Source organism: Triturus cristatus, chromosome 4_2 (assembly GCF_964204655.1).
Source record: "Triturus cristatus chromosome 4_2, aTriCri1.1, whole genome shotgun sequence".
Classification (NCBI taxonomy): domain Eukaryota; kingdom Metazoa; phylum Chordata; class Amphibia; order Caudata; family Salamandridae; genus Triturus; species Triturus cristatus.
This window is the reverse complement of record NC_140586.1, coordinates 266,475,947-266,493,404: the sequence shown is the minus strand read 5'-3', so window position 1 is coordinate 266,493,404 and position 17,458 is coordinate 266,475,947. Positions and strand designations below refer to the sequence as shown.

General features: G+C 39.1%; 1 protein-coding gene across 1 annotated transcript in view; it reads right to left on the bottom strand.

Moving 5' to 3' along the window:
- The window catches only part of LOC146833604 (cytochrome P450 2D15-like), a 355,595-nt gene that overhangs the window by 147,071 nt on the left and 191,066 nt on the right, over nt 1-17,458 (bottom strand). The window contains exon 5 of the mRNA XM_085601483.1: nt 14,019-14,192. Within this exon, the coding sequence (XP_085457609.1) occupies nt 14,019-14,192 (174 nt within the window). The remainder of the gene's footprint in view (nt 1-14,018; nt 14,193-17,458) is intronic.

Below are 17,458 nucleotides of genomic sequence, written 5' to 3'. Positions count from 1 at the left end.
GTAAAAAAACAAGATGGCCATTCCATGGGTGACCAAATGGTGCAGTTTGCGGGATATTTCCACCTGAAAACGCAATCCGCTTTGCCATATGGTGGAAATGTCACTCGAACGGGCAGGAAAAGGAATTACATCTGCTCCCAGAACTCCGCGTAGCGTGGCAGAGTATTTTTGCGTCATCCCAGAGTTTTGAGTAGAGCCGCTACGTGAACTCCACCCACCCTTAGCTTTATGGTGAGTGGAAAGATGTTTCAAATAGTAAGAAAGTTATTTTCAAAGCAATGGCTTTTTGTTGCCTGTTGACAGAGATGGTTCATCTTATGAGGTAAAAGAGGGTACAGCTATATAAAAGAATAAAATTGTAGCTAGAAATACAGATGAAGTAATCAGGAACAAAATTGTATTGCATGTCCACCAGCTCCATTGTAGGAGTGGCAGTGCAGCAGATTCTGTAACATAAGGCAAGATTAAATTGACAAGCTTAGATTATTCCTTGGAAAGTTTCATAGAGGAACTTTGAAACAAAAAAAATCTGGATTTTGCAAACTCTTGATCCATGAAGAGTGAGAATAATTTCAAAAATACAATGCCATTCATTGGCTTGCCTATCCAAAGACAAATGTGATAGTACTTTCCATCACTTTCGAATGTTGTCTGTCCGTCATCCAAAAATGTACAATCTACTTAGAAGTTTGTATTTTGTCAAAAGTTCAGCTCCCTATTTAGAAGCTTTTAAATTAAATCAAATCAAATCAACAGGATTTATAAAGTGCAACTAGTCACCGGCGAAGGTATCTAGGCACTGAGAGCCAAGATGCATGGTCAGCCTCAGTTGAATAGTCAGGTCTTGAGTCAGTTTCTGAATTCTTGGAGGGAGGGTGAGGTCCGAAATGGAGGGGGAGGCTGTTTCAGGACTTTGCACTGAGGTAGGAGAAGTAGTGTCCTTCACTGTTGCTTTGGCGGATGTGGGGGGTGGGTGAGGGAGAGAGAGAGGCAGGTGGAGCGCAGGGTCTGCAAGGTTGGTGAAAGCCAAGGAGGTGGTTGATATAAGCTTGTACTTGGTTGTGCTATGCTTTGTAGGCATAGGTCACAATTTTGAATTGGCATCTCTTGTGGACAGGGAGCCAGTGGAATTTCTTCAGGTGAGGGGTGATGTGGGTCCATCTAAGAAGGCTGTGGATGAGTCTGGCCGCTAAGTTATGCATAGTCTGCAGTTTCTTGAGGAGGTGTGTGGTAATTCCTTCTGAGAGTACGTTGCTGTAGTCCAAGCAGATGATGACAAGGGCTTGAGTGACGGTGCATCTGGTGGAGATTGGGAGCCATTTGAAAATCCTTTGTAGCATGTACAGTGTGAGGAAGACGGCAGAGAAGTCTGTGATGATTAGGTTCTTCATGGTGAGTTTGCTGTTCAGGATGATACCAAGGTTCTGGGCATGGTTCATAAGCATGGGAGAGGGTCCCAGTTCAGCAGGCCACCAGGAGTCATTCCACGGGGAGGTGTTGTTCCCAAAGATCAGTACTTCTGTCTGGTCTGTGTTGAGCTTGAGGCAGTTGTTTTGCATCCAGTCGGTGATCCTGGTCAGGCAGAGGTAGAAGTTGGCACTCATGGTGGATGGGTTTTCAGAAAGAGAGCATGAGCTGGGTACAGTCTGCGTAGGAGATGATGTTCAGTCCATTGTTGCTGATGATGTTGGCCAGGGGGGTCATATAGGAGTTGAAAAGAATTCGGGCTGAGGGATGAGGCTTGAGGGACACTGCAGATTATGTTCTTGTGCTCCGAGGTGAATGGTGGAAGGCGTATTCTCTTGTTCTTCCAGTGAGGAGGCATGCAATTCATTTCTCTGAAGATATACAAAAATCTTACATTGGACCAGAAAGTTAAACAGAAGTACATGAAGTAGTAGTACCATCTACATCAGACAGTTTTAGTACTAGTATTAAATTACACAACTGCAGGAAAGATATAAGTGAATTTGGTTGTACATCTGCTTAGACCCTAAACTAGATATGTACACATAAAGCACAAACTAGAAAAACAGATATCTGTGCTAAAAGTGAAGAGGAAGATCTGTTTTAATGGTTCAAACTTACCCTATATTAAATTACAGAGGCACAGTTTCATTCTTGTGTTAATCAAGTATTCCTCAAAAACTGCATACATAAACTTGATGTTAATAAACTGCCTGCAAGGGGTATTGACAATATTTTAGAAAATGTTTCAATTGCTCCAGAACTGAAAGAGCTAGATGTCTACGAAAGTATTTTTATTCAAACTGTGCACCCTTTTCAATCGTTGTAATGCAGGCAAAAAGTGCAAAATTACCTCAAAGTGAGTTAGTGAAAGGTCTTAAAGGAAAAGTTGTTTATCTACCACTAGATTTTAAGTGAAATTTTGAGAGTCTTGTCATAGATCGAGAAGTAGAGGAACAATTAGTACTTTAAGTAAATTGGTTACTATGGAAAAAGAAAAAAAAGGCATAAATGATCTAAAAAAAGAAACATTTTTTATATTAAGATGTAAATGTAGATCACCATGTGACTTTACTGGGGACATCAACTTCAAAGTCTACTGAGAGTGGGTAGTTTGAAAAAGTAGACTTTGCTAAAGCTGACGGATATATGAGCACTACAGTATTCCTTCTCTTGATTCAAAGGATGTACTAAGTAATGATTTGAAATTAAAATAAATGAAACAAGCTACAGTTGAACTTGTCAGTCTGGTTGAAAACTGAATTGTCTGTTTTGTCAGAAGCTGTTCCACATATTATGAAAACAAGAGCAAATTTTCAAACTATGAGTGCAAGAGAGTTTGTTCAAAAGGTTCATGGAAAAGATGAGAATCTTGAGTGTAACCTCATGAATCTCATGGCATGCCAACGTGGTACCAATGAGTACAGGTTTCATCTGTATAATCAACTGAGGTGCATGTTACGAAACTTAGGTGGACCTACCTAGTTTGTATATCTAACTTGTGAAGAATATGCATGGGATGATTTGCATGAGTTTCTTGGAGAAGCTAATGTCAACATTTCAGGAATTAATTTAAAATACCATATGAATTATGCTCAATGGATTCCTCAAATGTATGCAGGTATTTTAATCATAGATTTCAAGACATACTTCACTTTATCTGCAGTAAAAGAAATCCTCCTCTTGGTGAGGTGACTGATTACTTTTGGAGAAAAGAATACCTAGCTAGGGGTGGTCCACACATTCATATGTTGCGGTGGGTTAAAGGTGTACCAATTTTGAAGAGAAGGCCACATGATTCAGTACTATCATTCATTGAGCACTATATAACATGTGAGAGTCCCAATGACCAGTGTCAACAAAAGTCTTAGCAAGTGTTGAGATTTCAGTCACACAGATGTGGGAAATACTGTAGTTACACATACAGAAATAAGGGTAACTACTTCACCAAATGCTGCTTTGGTTTTTCACGGTCTGTTATCACTAAATGAAGAGTGAACAGTTTTATGTCTGCTGTCAGACAGTAACAGGCAAATCTGCTAAAAACACATACGACATAAGAAAAAGTGAGACTTCTGAACTTATCAATGACTGCAACCCTGTCATTATGTTTATATGGAATGCAAACATGAACATTCAGGAGCATATGTACAATGAAATGTCGGAAAGTGGAGCTGCCCCAAATTTGGAAGCACCTCAATCTGGCTTTTCCAAAACACAGGTATGTGCCATATTTACAGCAATACGGCAAACCGCTGTGTTTTCCCTAATGCTGGCGCTAAAATTAGCTGTCTAGCGCTAGCACAGGCACCCCTGCACCATAGTGCAAGGGTGCCTGTGTTACAGGGAAAGGTTATTTATGTGCAGGAAGGTGTCCAATAATGGTGATTTGTTACTTCTATGTGTGCTGCAGAATGCAGCACACATAGAAGTAGCAAATCGTCATCATTTAATGATTGTTTATGTGCAGGAGGGGATACCTTCCTGCACATAAACAATTATTCATGGCATTTTGCTCTTACTATGTCTGCTGTAGAATGCAGCACACATAGAAAAAGCAAAAACGAGGATAAATAAAAGTATTTCTCCCCGTTTTGCCATTCTAATGCCTGCTCGTGCATTGTGTTAGGTTTTGATGCTGCATCAGATTTACATCTCATGTAAATCTGGGGCAGCATAAAAAAAAGCAATGGGAGTTGCAGTGGAACACTCACAGCAACAGCCAGTGCACCCCCCTTTCATGCAGAGTAATTTGTGAAAGGGGCCCATATTTACAAAGCGGCATTAAGCCACAAAATGTGGCTCAATAGCAATTTGTAAATATGGAGCAGGGCATTGTGCCACAGGAACGCTGTTAAAAGTGATGTTCCTGTGGCGCAATGCACTTGTAAATATGCCCCATGTCAGACATTTCCATTGCTGTTGCATGCTATGCTACCTTTTGCATTACAAAGTCTGAAAAGGAAGAAATGAAAAAGGTGTGGGAAGAAATTCCTGTAGAAAAGTCTTTAACAAAGAATGTTATTCCTTCAGTTTAATGATGCTTTCTCACAGAGAGGTTAGCTTTTATGAAGAGTGTGACAGCTTAAGCTCCTCTAGTTTACGTGGAAAATCTAAATCCATCATATGGATTAGTTTAGGTCTTGGTTCTAATCATAACAGACTATTAATGTCTTTTTTTAAAGTATTTTGATGAGATTGAGTACCTTGCACACTCGGATCCTGTTAGAGAAAAATTGTGAAAAATAATATTCCGTTCACTTATTACCCAAATCAAATTGTCCATTTAGAAAATCTCTATCTGTATGAAGTAGTTCAGTTCTACACATACGCAAACAATGTGGAAGACAACATTGAAAGTGTTGAATTCTCTGTGACTGGGTGCAATGGCTGTTTAGTTAGACACAATAAAGGAAGTCTGTTTTGACAAAGTGCTGATAAATGAGAGTTCTTTTATTTGTCTCTTCTTTAGCTGTTTCAAGCTTGGTACCATGAACAATAACTGTTAGGTAATTATGACTGCTATGAAGATGCTTTCAATGCAGTTAAAGACCAGACTGAATGTTCAGTATTTCCAATTAATTTGAAAATGTTGAATGAATAGATTAAACAAGAGGAAACCATAGCAGTTGAGGATGCAAACGATAGTTCACAAAGAAGCAAAAGTTCAGGGTCTCATAGACAAGATCCACTTGGGCAGCCCATTATGGAGAATGAGGCAGACATTGCAATGAATGAGGTGCACAATGTTATGGACCAGGTCAAGATTCAAACTATAGACTTGGATGAGTTGGTAGGTCAACTAAATGAAGAGCAACTATAAATATACCAGGTGATAACTGCAAAACAGCACCATGGAATTCAGCATCAAATGTGTGAACGTACATGCACCACATTTAAGCCTACACTCCTGTATGTTAGTGGACAAGCAGGGACTGGGAAAGGTTTCCTGATACATGTGATTACTGCATTCGTTCACAATAAAACTGGTTGCAACCTTTGTTGTGTTGTAACAGTTTCCACCGGACTTGCTGCTCATAATATAAAATGAATTACTTTTCATCGACTTCTGATGTTATCAGCAAAGCATGTTAACAAACTGGTGTGCCATAAGTTAAGTGGTGATACTTGTCATGGAGTATTAAAAATTCTGAAATTGTTCAAGGTCCTTATTATAGAGGAGGTGAGCATGGTGTCAAACGTAATGCTTGCCTTTGTTCACCTGAGAATGCAAGAAGTTCTTAGGACAGACTGTGATATTTTGTTTGGTGGTAAACACATTATAGTGTTTCGGGATCTACTTCAGCTTACCCCTGTGAAAGGTCAGCCAGTGTTCAATACACTACTCCATAAGCAAAATCTAAATTCATTAGGCAGTATTGGAAATGTTCATATTTGGTTGGAATTTCAATATGGAGAGTCAATTAAGAATATGAGACAATCTGCAGATGTGGAGTATGGGTATATTTTGAAATACATTAGAATTTGAATACTTTCCACAAAAAAAAATGGCTCTTCATAGTCGTACTTTAAGTAGTCAGCAGCAACTGTAATGGAAGATCTTCAAAAAACCTACAAACAAATTATATGTTTAATGCCAAGTTTAGACATTATTTCCCTTCCATGCAAAGAAAAGATGGGACATCAAGCTGTAAATTTACCACTTTGTCAGTCAGTGGTTAAGAAGTTGGAGGGACTAGAGAAATCAAAGTCTCGACAGCGGCTTTAGAGAAACATCTAAGTCTCTGTAGAAAATGCAGAATCATGTTGCATAGGAATTTGAATGTTGAGGTACGTTTAGTGAATGGTGCTATGGAAAATGTGCTAGACTTTATCACATATCCCAATAAAAGTGAGTTTGAGCACATTCTCATACAACTTGACATTATACTTGAACCAAAACAAATAGGTAGGCATAGTGCTAGCTCTGTCTTAGTGAAGGCTTTTCATGTACATAGGGGACTGTTTGGCCAACGCAGTTACTATTCATAAATCTCAAGAATTAAATCTAGATGCAGCACTTCTAAATGTAGGGTAAAACGTATTCAAGAAGGAAGGTGTTCTGTTGCACTGTCACATGTTAGGTTAATGACTGGGCTGTACCTTGTAGATTTTGATAAGAGCCAAATTACTGCAGACAGCTCATGTGTCATGGAGTACAATTGATTGAGAAGACTGTTTGCTCCTCATCTAGATTAATGCGAAATATATGAAAAATTATAATTCTGTGTCAAAGGTAAAGTCAGTAAACTCATGGAGGAAAAGGATTGGCCAAAACACGAGAGTTGAAAATTGAGGGTATTGAAAAAAACAGCACACATCATCGGGCATAAGTTCTCCAAATGTATCTGGAGAGAACTGTTATTGCAATGTAGTTCTTAATGTTCTTTTTTGGCTACCTCCAGTGCTAGTAAGAATTGAGCAAGACAAAGATACGACATTCTGTAGAGCACTCTTACCTTTGCTAACAACTGTACAATCTAAAAAAGATGCTTGTCATGCGTGACAAGTATACGTGCTTGTGTTGGCACATGTATTGGTGTCATAACATTTTCTCTGAATACTCTGAAAGATGCACAAGAATATCTACAAGTACTGTCAGACATTTTAGAAAATGAGCTTGTAATGATAAATGAAATATTTGGAATAAGCTGCTCATGGCAACATCAATGTGAAAATTGTGAATATACCGCAACTACTCGCATCCACTCAGAGCGATTTGTGTATGTATCTATACCAGATTGCAAAATTGGGCCATTTGAAAGATTATTACAGAAAAGTGTGCAAAATAATGCATTTCCAGACTGTAGAGCAGAAGTATTCTCAACTCTAATTGTTGGCAACAGAAGTAGATATGTCATCTTAATGTTTCAAAGATAAAAAGCAGACGGCAGTAGTATTAAAGCTAAACTTTCCAACGTCAAAACAGGCCATATTTTATTAGGAAGCAAAACATACACTACAGCCGCCATAATTTTCCATCAGGGACATTGTATTGTTTCAGGGCACAACATAGTGTATTTGAAAACTGAATCTGGATTGACAGACTGTAATGACACTGGTCTTACATTCAAAGGATTCAAAGCAAGATTACCTTGGAAACTGGTAAATTCATATCCCATTTTCCTTCAATCTAAGCTATAGAAGATGTAGTAATGATTCAAAGAAAGAAATATTTTTCAAATAGTTCTGAGTATCTTCTAGATATAAGTTGTCATACAGCCTCCCAAGGGTGACCACTACTTTTGGCTTTTCATTCTTCAACAAAGTGTTGAAACTGTTCAGCTTTTATTTTAGTAACACACATTGTGAGGAAATGGAGTGTGAAAATAGTTTGTGACTGCTAGTGATGTGAAATATCTGCTCTTTATAAATTGTAACCCTGGGCGTAGTTCGCGAAGTAGCGCTACGTGTAGCTACGCAAAGTGCACTTCGCACTACGCGAGCTACGCGTAGCACTTCGCGAACTGCGTAGTACCCTGTTCGTACTGTGCAAGATGTCGTTTTCAATGATTGCACAGTGCGGACAAGCATCTGGCACTGTGCAATTATTGAAAAAGGCATCTCGCACAGTGCGAGCTGTAGTTTTCTGCCGCTTGAGTAGATTTTTACTCGAGCGGCAGCTTTCTCAACGAGGACTGGTAGTTTCTCTTCGCGAGTGGTCGCGAGCATACGTGACCACTCGCAATGAGAAACCTGACCTCCCTGCGTTGAGAATCTCGCCGGGAGGCTTATTTTCCACGTTCGCGATCGCCAACTTGATGTTGCTGATCGCGAACGAGGAAAAAGTCTCGCCGGGATGTCATTTTGCTTGCTCACGGTCGCCAACTTGACGTTGAGGACCACGAGCAAGCAAAAAATGACCGCTGCACTACGCAATGCAACGCTACGCGTGTTTGCACTGTGCTACGTGCAATTCGCGTAGTGTGAAGTAGCACAAACTTCGCAAACTACGCTAGTGTAGCGTAGTGCTTTGCCCAGGCTTAATAAATTGTAGTCTGGCATGCTCAGTCTTTATGATTTTTTTACATCAATATACATTTTTACCCTATAGTTTAAGGATGAAAAACATCTCTATTAAATGTTGCCAGTGTTGTGCACATTTGGGTTCTTGTACTGAAAAAGAGAAACCACTTGCTGTGACTTCGCTGTCAGAAAAAAGTCTTAACTATTTGATGTAAATTTACATTAATTTGTGTTTTCCCACAAGTGATCATAAAAAGTGCTATGTATTACTTGTTCATTATACGTATTTTTAAATAACATATTTATTTGAATTTACAGACGCTGTATTTAGTCTTATTACCTAACACCTCATGTATATATAAGTCACCCTTCAGATAAATATCTCCATAAACACCGCAATGAACCATTATGTACATTAAAAATTATTAGAAACCAGAGGTTAAAATCTTTATTCCTTCACTATAGTTATCATCTACTATTAGGCTAAAGATTCCAATTATAAACCCACAGTTCAATGTAAACTTTACAAACAGTATGTCAGGCCCACACCACACACAACAACTTATAGTACTCAAACCATTATGTTTGTATACATGTGTTAATAAACACACCTCTTCGCAAAATACACATATGCTTTATTGATTTTGATAACCCTCATCTAAATAGAAATGTCTCCCTGTAGATACATCAATTTGAACAGTCCTTTTTGGATCATATATATCATGTATTGCTTTGCCATTTTAATTCTTTATAGAGTGAGTGGCCAATTAAAAGTTGGCATGAAAATTTCTGTCTCAAACTACATGCATCTCCTTTTAGTATATCAACTGTTGCTAATATGCAGTTATTCTTTTAAGGAAAGGTATATATCAAGCAAATAGTTCTCTTCTAAACACACCATATAATAGAACCCTAGTTCTAATCTATATGCAACTTTTCTGCAGAAGAATGCCTTGAATATTTGTATTTCTGTTGCTTACTAAAATTAGCAGATAGTACTCAAAACATTTGGACATACCATGTTTATCTGACAAGTTTAACCTGGTTATATATGTATTCTAACATTTGTTACAAATCTTTCTGGGAAGTTACTGTTACTTATACTGTACCAAGGAAAGTAACACAGATGAAATGTACTCCACAGACAAGTTGTTCTTACATGTTTAACATATATGTCATAGTTTTCCAGTTCTGGCAATGGTTTCTATATCTGTATTCTACAGATACATCAACCACATGAACAATGGAACAGACAGGAGTGTTCTGAGAATTTCCTTTACTTTTTACACAAATAGAAGGTTTTTAAATAAGATATTCAGTCATTTGTAATTTTCTTATATCCTTTCTACCATACACCAAGAAGAAAAGTCGAAATAAGAGGATAAACAATGAGGTGTGAAAGTGGTTTAAGAAATAGTGATACTTTTATTGATTGTTATGTGCTACTGAAATTTAAATTTGAAAACTGTATTTTAAATTACTCTTTATATGTATATACTAAAGACAGATACACTGGTACACTGTGTATTTAAAGTAAGATATGCATGCTGTTTGATGTGATATCACATACATACATTTCTTTACACATATTCTATGACACACATTCATATACCCTTCCTCACAATTAGTTTTATACATAGAGCCATACATTTTTTAAACAATGTATTAAAGATATCCCAAACTAAATGCATATACTTATACATAACCATAGGTACACCTTCTCTCACACACACACACATATAGTTGACTATGTAGTCAACTATACCTATACACGTATACTCTCAAGATTTTTCAAATCATTTTCCCTGTCCACAGACAAGAGGGCAGGGAAGGAGATTAATTGATTGCTCTTGCATGGAGGTAGCTACCTTTCCAGCAGCTTCATCCTTAAAACAGCAATGCCAGCTTCTACAAGATTGGGTTGCTGGCTGGTACCCTGGGGGCCCTAAGGCTCCCCTGCGGTCCAGGTGAAATGAGCAGTAAGATGTTGAATAAATGTCAGCAAAGAGCAGCAAGAGGCAAAATAAAGGTGAGAAACGAGCAGAAAGAGGCAGAATAATGGTCAGAAATTAACAGAAAGAGGCAGAATAAAGGTCTGCAACGAGTAGAAAGAGGCAAGATAAAGATGAAAAACTAGTAGGAACGAGCAGAAAGAGGCAATATAAAGGTCAGCAACAAGCAGAAAGAGGGCAAATAAAGGTCAGCAACTAGCAGAAAGAGGAAAAATAGAGGCCAGCAAAGAGTCAAAAGAGGCAAAATAGAGATAAGCAATGAGTATAAAGAGGTAAAATAGAGGTCAGAAACTAGCAGAAAGAGCAAAAATGAAGTCCAGCAATGAGCAGAAAGAGGCAAAATAGAATTCAGAAACTAGCAGAAAGAGGTAAACGGACAGAAAGAGGGAACATAGAGGTCAGAAACGAGCAGCAAGAGGCAAAATAAAGGTCAACAATGCGCATAAAGAGGCAAAATAAGGGTCAGCAACGAGCAAAAAGGTGAGAAAAGAGCAGGAAATGGCTGAATAAAGGTCAGCCATGAGCACAAAGAGTCAAGATAGAGGTCATAAATGAGGAGAAAGAGGCAGACTACAGATAAGAAATGAGCAGAATGAGGCTGAATTAAGGTCTGCGATAAGTAGAAAGAGGCAAGATAAAGGTGAGAAAAAAGCAGAAAGAGGCGGAATAAAGGGCAATAACGAGCAGAAAGAGGCAGAATAAAGGTCATCAATGAGCAGAAAGAGGCAAAGTAAAGGTCATCAAAGAGCAGAAAGAGGCAAAATATAGGTCGGAAACGAGCAGCTAGAGACAGAATAAAGGTCAGCAACAAGCAGAAATAGACAAAGTAAAGTTCATCAGTGAGCAAAAAGAGGCAAGTTAGAGGTCAGAAATGAGCAGATACAGGCAGAATAAAGGTCAGCATCAAGGAGAAATAGGCAAAATAAAGGTCAGCAACAAGCAGAAAGAGGCAAGATAAACATCAGAAACGAGCAGAAAGAGGCAGAATAAAGTTCAGAAATAAGCATAAAGAGGAAAAATAAAGGTCAGCAATGAGCAGAAAGAGGCAAAATGGAGACCAGCAACGATCAGAAATAGACAAAATAGAGGTCAGAAACAAGCAGAAAGAGGTCAAAGAAAGGTCAGCAACTACCAGAAAGAGGCAAAATAGAGGCCAACAAAGAGCCAAAAGAGGTAAAATAGAGATCAGCAACAAGCAGAAAGAGGCAAAATAGAGGTCAGAAACATGCAGGAGCCAAAATAAAGGCCAGCAAGAGAAGAAAGAAGCCAAATAGATATCAGAAATTATTAGAAAGAGGTAAAATAGAGGTCAGAAATGAGTAGAAAGAGGCAAAATAGTGGTCAGCAGCGAGCAGAAAGAGACAAAATATAGGCCAACAAGTTGAAAATGGCAAATTAGAAATTAAAATCAATCAGAAGGAGACAAAATACATGTCAGAAACTAGCAGAAAGAGGCAAAATAAAAGACAGAAATGAGGACAAAGAGGCAAAATAAAGCAAACAACAAGCAGAAAGAGGCAAAATAGAGATCAGAAACTTACAGAAAGAGGTAAAATAGAGGTTCGAAACGAGCAGAAAAAGGCAAAATATTGGTCAGCAATGAGCAGAGAGAGGCAAAATAGAAATCAGAATCAAGCAGAAAGAGACAAAATAGAGGTCAGAAACGAGTAGAAAGAGGCAGAAAAAGTTCAGAAATGAGGAGAAAGAGGAAAAATAAATGTCAGCAATGAGCAGAAAAACGGCAGAAAACAAGCAGAGAACAGGCAGAACCTACTCAGGCACTTATGCACCCACTCACAGAAGAACTAAGACACTCTCACACCTACTCACAGACCCAGTCAGACACTCATGCACCCACTTACAGAATTCCTCATACTCTCTCTTACCCACTCACAGATCTACTCAGACTTACACCTGACTCACAGACTCACTAAGAGACTCATACACCCACTCACAAACTCCCACTCAAAAACTCACGCACCCACTCACGGACCCATTCAGACACTCATGCAGTCACTCACAGATTGACTGACACACTCATGGAGGCACTCGCAAATCCACTCAGACACTCTTGCACCCACTCAGAGACTCATACACCCATCCAGACACTCACACACTCACTCACAAAGGTTACAGGTTACAGTTAGAAAATAAAATTAAGAAGCCATAGATATTCACTGAAAAAAACAAAGGTTACAGGGATATTATAGATAGGAAATAGAATTTAAAAAAACCTTATAAATTCACAGAAAAATCAAAAGGTTTCAGGAAACCATAGTTAGGAAATAAAATGTAAAAACCTTAGAAATTCACTGAAAAAAAGAAAGGTTACAGGGACGTTACAGTTAGGATAATTTTTCACTCATAGGAAACCAGTGAAATTCAGCAGTTATTGTTACCTGAGCTAACTATAACCCTTCGGCTCTGAAGCCTTTGTTCACAGGTGTTGCTGTGAATATTCTAAAGCTAACAGCTACGTGCAGAGCCACAGCTGTTAGCTTTTGAAGATTCACAACAAGAGCTGTGAAAAGGGGCTGAAGTTAGATCCTTATTCTCCCTGGCTTGTCTTAACTGCCTTTTGTAGTTAAGCCAAGCCAGGGAGACCCAGGAGCTGAGCAGCATTCACCCCTCCCTCTATCTGAAGCCCTAGTACCACTGAGCTACAGGAGGAGGAAAGAGTAAAGGCTGCATATGTGTCCTCCTGCATGGCCTTTGCCTTTCTTTTCCCTCTTCCTAATTAATATATTTTCAAGAGGTTGGGGAAAGAGAACGGAAGAGGCTATCGATTAGGTCACTGAAATGTTGAGTGCAGTGGGCCTATACCGTTTGATATAGGCTGATGCTGCTTCATTGTCTTCAATGGAGTTCCCAACATTCCAGTGTGCTAATATTTGTGAACTGCAATATTTTGAACCTTGGAATAAGCCTTGAACAACCTGAAACAGACGAGGCACAGCGTAATTCATTACTAATATGATATCCGGTGTTAGTTGGCTTTCAGCTCCTGATTTTAACTCTGAAGGATATCAATATTTACTCAAATGGAGGATGATAAAACATCCTTGCAAACACTAGATACTTATAATTTCAAGTTGATTAAAGGTGTGTGCAAGCATAAGTGTTCCTGAACATGAGAACAAGATAACAAAACAACAAACGCAATAGCAACAAATGCATCTTGGATACATGCAAAGCAAGGGACATTGTCTTGGAGTTCATACTCGCACATAGGTGTACAGTGAAGGTATGTCATTGACACTAGTACCCGTGGGCATACTAGGGCGATCGTCTGAAAGCTCACATGGCACAGAGTGGACCACAAGAGTCATAGGATTGAGTGAGCTGGCTAATCTACAAGATGATGGACTGCCCCACATGGCATGCCAAAGAAAGGAAATGAAAAAATAGATAAAAGGATAATAAGTGGTGCAAAGAGGGTTGTGCTTGCCAGCCTGAATCAGTACTGTGTCATCCTTTTGTATATTTAAAAACAATACAAATTCTAGTAATATAACATAAAGGTAGGCCCTACCTCTAGTAGAATGCCTATACAAGTCAGAGTACATCCCTTACCTTCTCCACTTCTTCCAAGAAGGCATCGATGAAGTCCCTCTTCATGTTTGGGTCGTAGGTCTTCTTATGCTCTGTGATGATGCCCCTCAGGAAGTCAAGGATATCGTCCTGTGCTTTGAAAAGGTCAGACGCCACTCCAGGGACATGGACCAAGGCAGGGATCACATTTATCAACTGAAGGACACAATAAGAAGAAAGATTTATGTTGGAGCAACTTCAATGGAATTTTCATAGTGCTATTCTCACTGCCTACTAAAAAGATACTAGGGTTCTATTAAGAAATAGCCAATGGCTCTTTTGAGAGGAGGGGTGAGAGAAATAAAAATATAGGGAATTTCTCTATTTTGATGGACATTTCTCAATGCAAATGGGGTTCAAGTGGAGTCTAAAAATATCCCATATCATCCTTTAACTTGCCTTAGAACATCTTCTATTTTGAAAATAGTCAACACTAGAATGATCTCAAGAATGTGAAATTCATGTCAGAGTCTGTAGGTTATACCTGTGACACACAAGACATGCCTATTTTCACTTACCCCTAATTCATGAGAATGAAATGTCTCAGTAAATTCTTTAAAAATGCTTGTTAAAATGCAGCACCAACCTTGAGATAAACTCCCTCAACTTATCTTAAGTTTTCTTGCTAAATGTGGATACTAGACATGCTGTCTTCGGGGAAAACATGAAAGGATTAGAGCAGCAGACTTAGGCTGATCATCTAGGAATAAGTGAGGTCAGAAAGGTGAACAATATGTAAATAAATCCATTACGGGGTTTAGCTGTGCTCCTGGACCTTATTTGAAATGACTGATTTAAGCCTAACATCTGTTTGAATGAGTTCTAAGGCGGATGAGAGAATGTCCATCCATAAATACTTTGTGTTTTCCTCATTAGCTATAAGATACGACTGCATGCAAATGAAACGTCCCCTTAAGATAGCATCGGTATTGTATATGCACCAGCGCAATCTGCGTTACAGAAAGGGCTGCACCAGCATCTGCTGCACTTTCTATAATATTACTGTGCCCTGTGGATGTAGAAAACGGGCACACACTCCTGGTCCACTCCCATGGCTCCATATATAATACAGGCCCTGGTGTGCAAAAAAGCCAGTGCTCCAAGTAAGGTTGGTTCACAGTTCAGTAGTGGTATTTTCTAGTGGGTGAGAGGACTTTATACTGTCTATGTCACTCAAAGTGTCAACTTATGCTCAGCAAGCTTTCTTTTTTAGGTCACTAATCCCACCTTTCTAAGGAGGTTACTTTCATAGTTAGTCCCTTTCTAGGTCCAGTATCAGGTAAAGGGTTGGTTTGCCACGGTCCCCATTAAGGAAGAAGTTAACCTTTATCCACCATTAGAAGCTCTTGTCAGTTTTAGAAGTCTTGCAACTGATACAAGGAAAGAGAGCCAATGGGATAGCTTGAGAACTCTTCAAAGAGTCTTCATGACTGACCCTGAGCTTTTTTTTATTTGTGAGTACGCGCATGATTCAAATTTATGCATGTGGCCGGGTATGACTGTGCCCCCTTTCCTGCATTTTGGCCCTCGCTTCCAGCACTTCTGCCTCTGTTATCCTCCCCTAGCTTACGGGGTCCTGTACATGTGTCCCTGGTCTCTGGTGCCTTAAAGGCATGTGAAGCCCTTTAGTTGCAACTGTTTGTGGTCACACCCAACCTCCTGATTAAGAACAGAAGAGTTGAGCCTTCAGTGGTGGCATAGAGCCGGAAGACAAGAATGCAGCAACTGATGTTACTTGTGACTCAACAAAAGAGTTGATTTTAGTAGGGTCGCACTGCTGCAAAACACCACCAAGTGGAGCTACCATTTGAGAGGTCCGGAGGACTTGAGGTTTGAGGCTGTGACCAATGTGATGAAAGTTTGGATGGCATTTTAAGAGCCACCTATTCAAATTAATAAGTGAGCACCATCAGTCATAGACATGACCACCATACGTGCTCTTTGCAAAGTAAGGCGGTGTACCTAAAACGTAAGGTGAGTGCTATTTTACATTTATTGATTGATTTCAATGACAGATTGGGATGGATATACTTCACTCTGGTAGATTTTGATTCCAAATAATGGGTGTTTTCTTTCCGTAGTCACTTACCAAGATTCGGTAGTAAACTTCAGTCAGAAAGTGTCCTCAAAAAGAAAACACTTCTAGCTGAGGAAAAAGCTGATGGTACAAATAAAGTTCAGATGGATTTCCAGAAGAGGAAGGACTCAGGAAAATTCCCCAATAGACTGAAACTTGAGAAACCTAGAGCTGCGATTGTGGAAAACCTGGTTAGAAAGTAATGATAATAACAATATTAATACTACAGGAAACACTAGGGTGCCCTAGAATAGCAACCAGAGAAACTGCAATACAGTCTCCTGATGGCCTGCTCTTGCTACTTAATAAAATATGACCAGCAAGAGGCAGCAGAGCTACCTCTAGGGAACAACTTTTGGACAGCAGATAGGTATCATCTTGGACAGGGATTAAAGTAATAAAATCCAAGATGGCCCCTTCACTGCCTCAGATATGAATATACCAGAAGGAATCACAGCAGCCTTCCTGCTTGCGTTGACCAACCTGCAAAATCCCAGAGAGCAGACGTTCTCAGAATATGGGTAATTCTGCATGCTCATGACCCAAATATAATTGTGGCAGTTATACATTTTTACTAAGTTGTCTTCTAATTTCAACCTGGTGTTGCATTAAATCATAAACTGAGTTGCCTATGACCTAATAGCTATTTGGCATATCCTAGAATGAAATTCTGCAATACAGAAAAAGGGCAGACCTTAATGGCACTCTGGATTCTATTATTGCATACACATAGTGCTAAGTAACAACAACCAGTTGTCATGAGAAATGCTACTAAAACATGTTAGATAATGTACTAGAGTCTAATTAGACTTGTTTGTGAGTTCATTAGTTTGAGGATCAACTCTGTAGCTCAATGCTGAGAAAATTCACAGAGCAGAATAAACATATCCCAAAAAGTTGATATAAAGTATGTTCTCTGTCTGAGATCATCATTTCTGGATTTCCATGGAGCAAATAGATACCTTTTATAATTCACTAAGTAATGTCATTAATACTTACTTAAACAATTAGATAGGTCAGTAAAATGGGTTGTCTCTTTCGTCAGAAAGAGACAACTCTTCAATAAAATCTATAGTGATTATTCTGTACTTGAAATGCATCTAGAGAGTTGGAAATGCTGTCTTCCATTCATTATGATTCCTGACAAGTAACAAATGATAATTGCCTCTGTTATCTTACTTAGGGCCATATCAGCAACGGCCAGCGATAATTATCGCTGGCCGTGCTTAGCGATAATTTTCTTATCGCTGGCTATCTCTGCTTTTTATCGCCCTGGTAGCGCGTTATCATCAACGCGCTGCTCCAGGGTGATAAAAATTCCAGAGATAGCGATGTTATCGCCGTT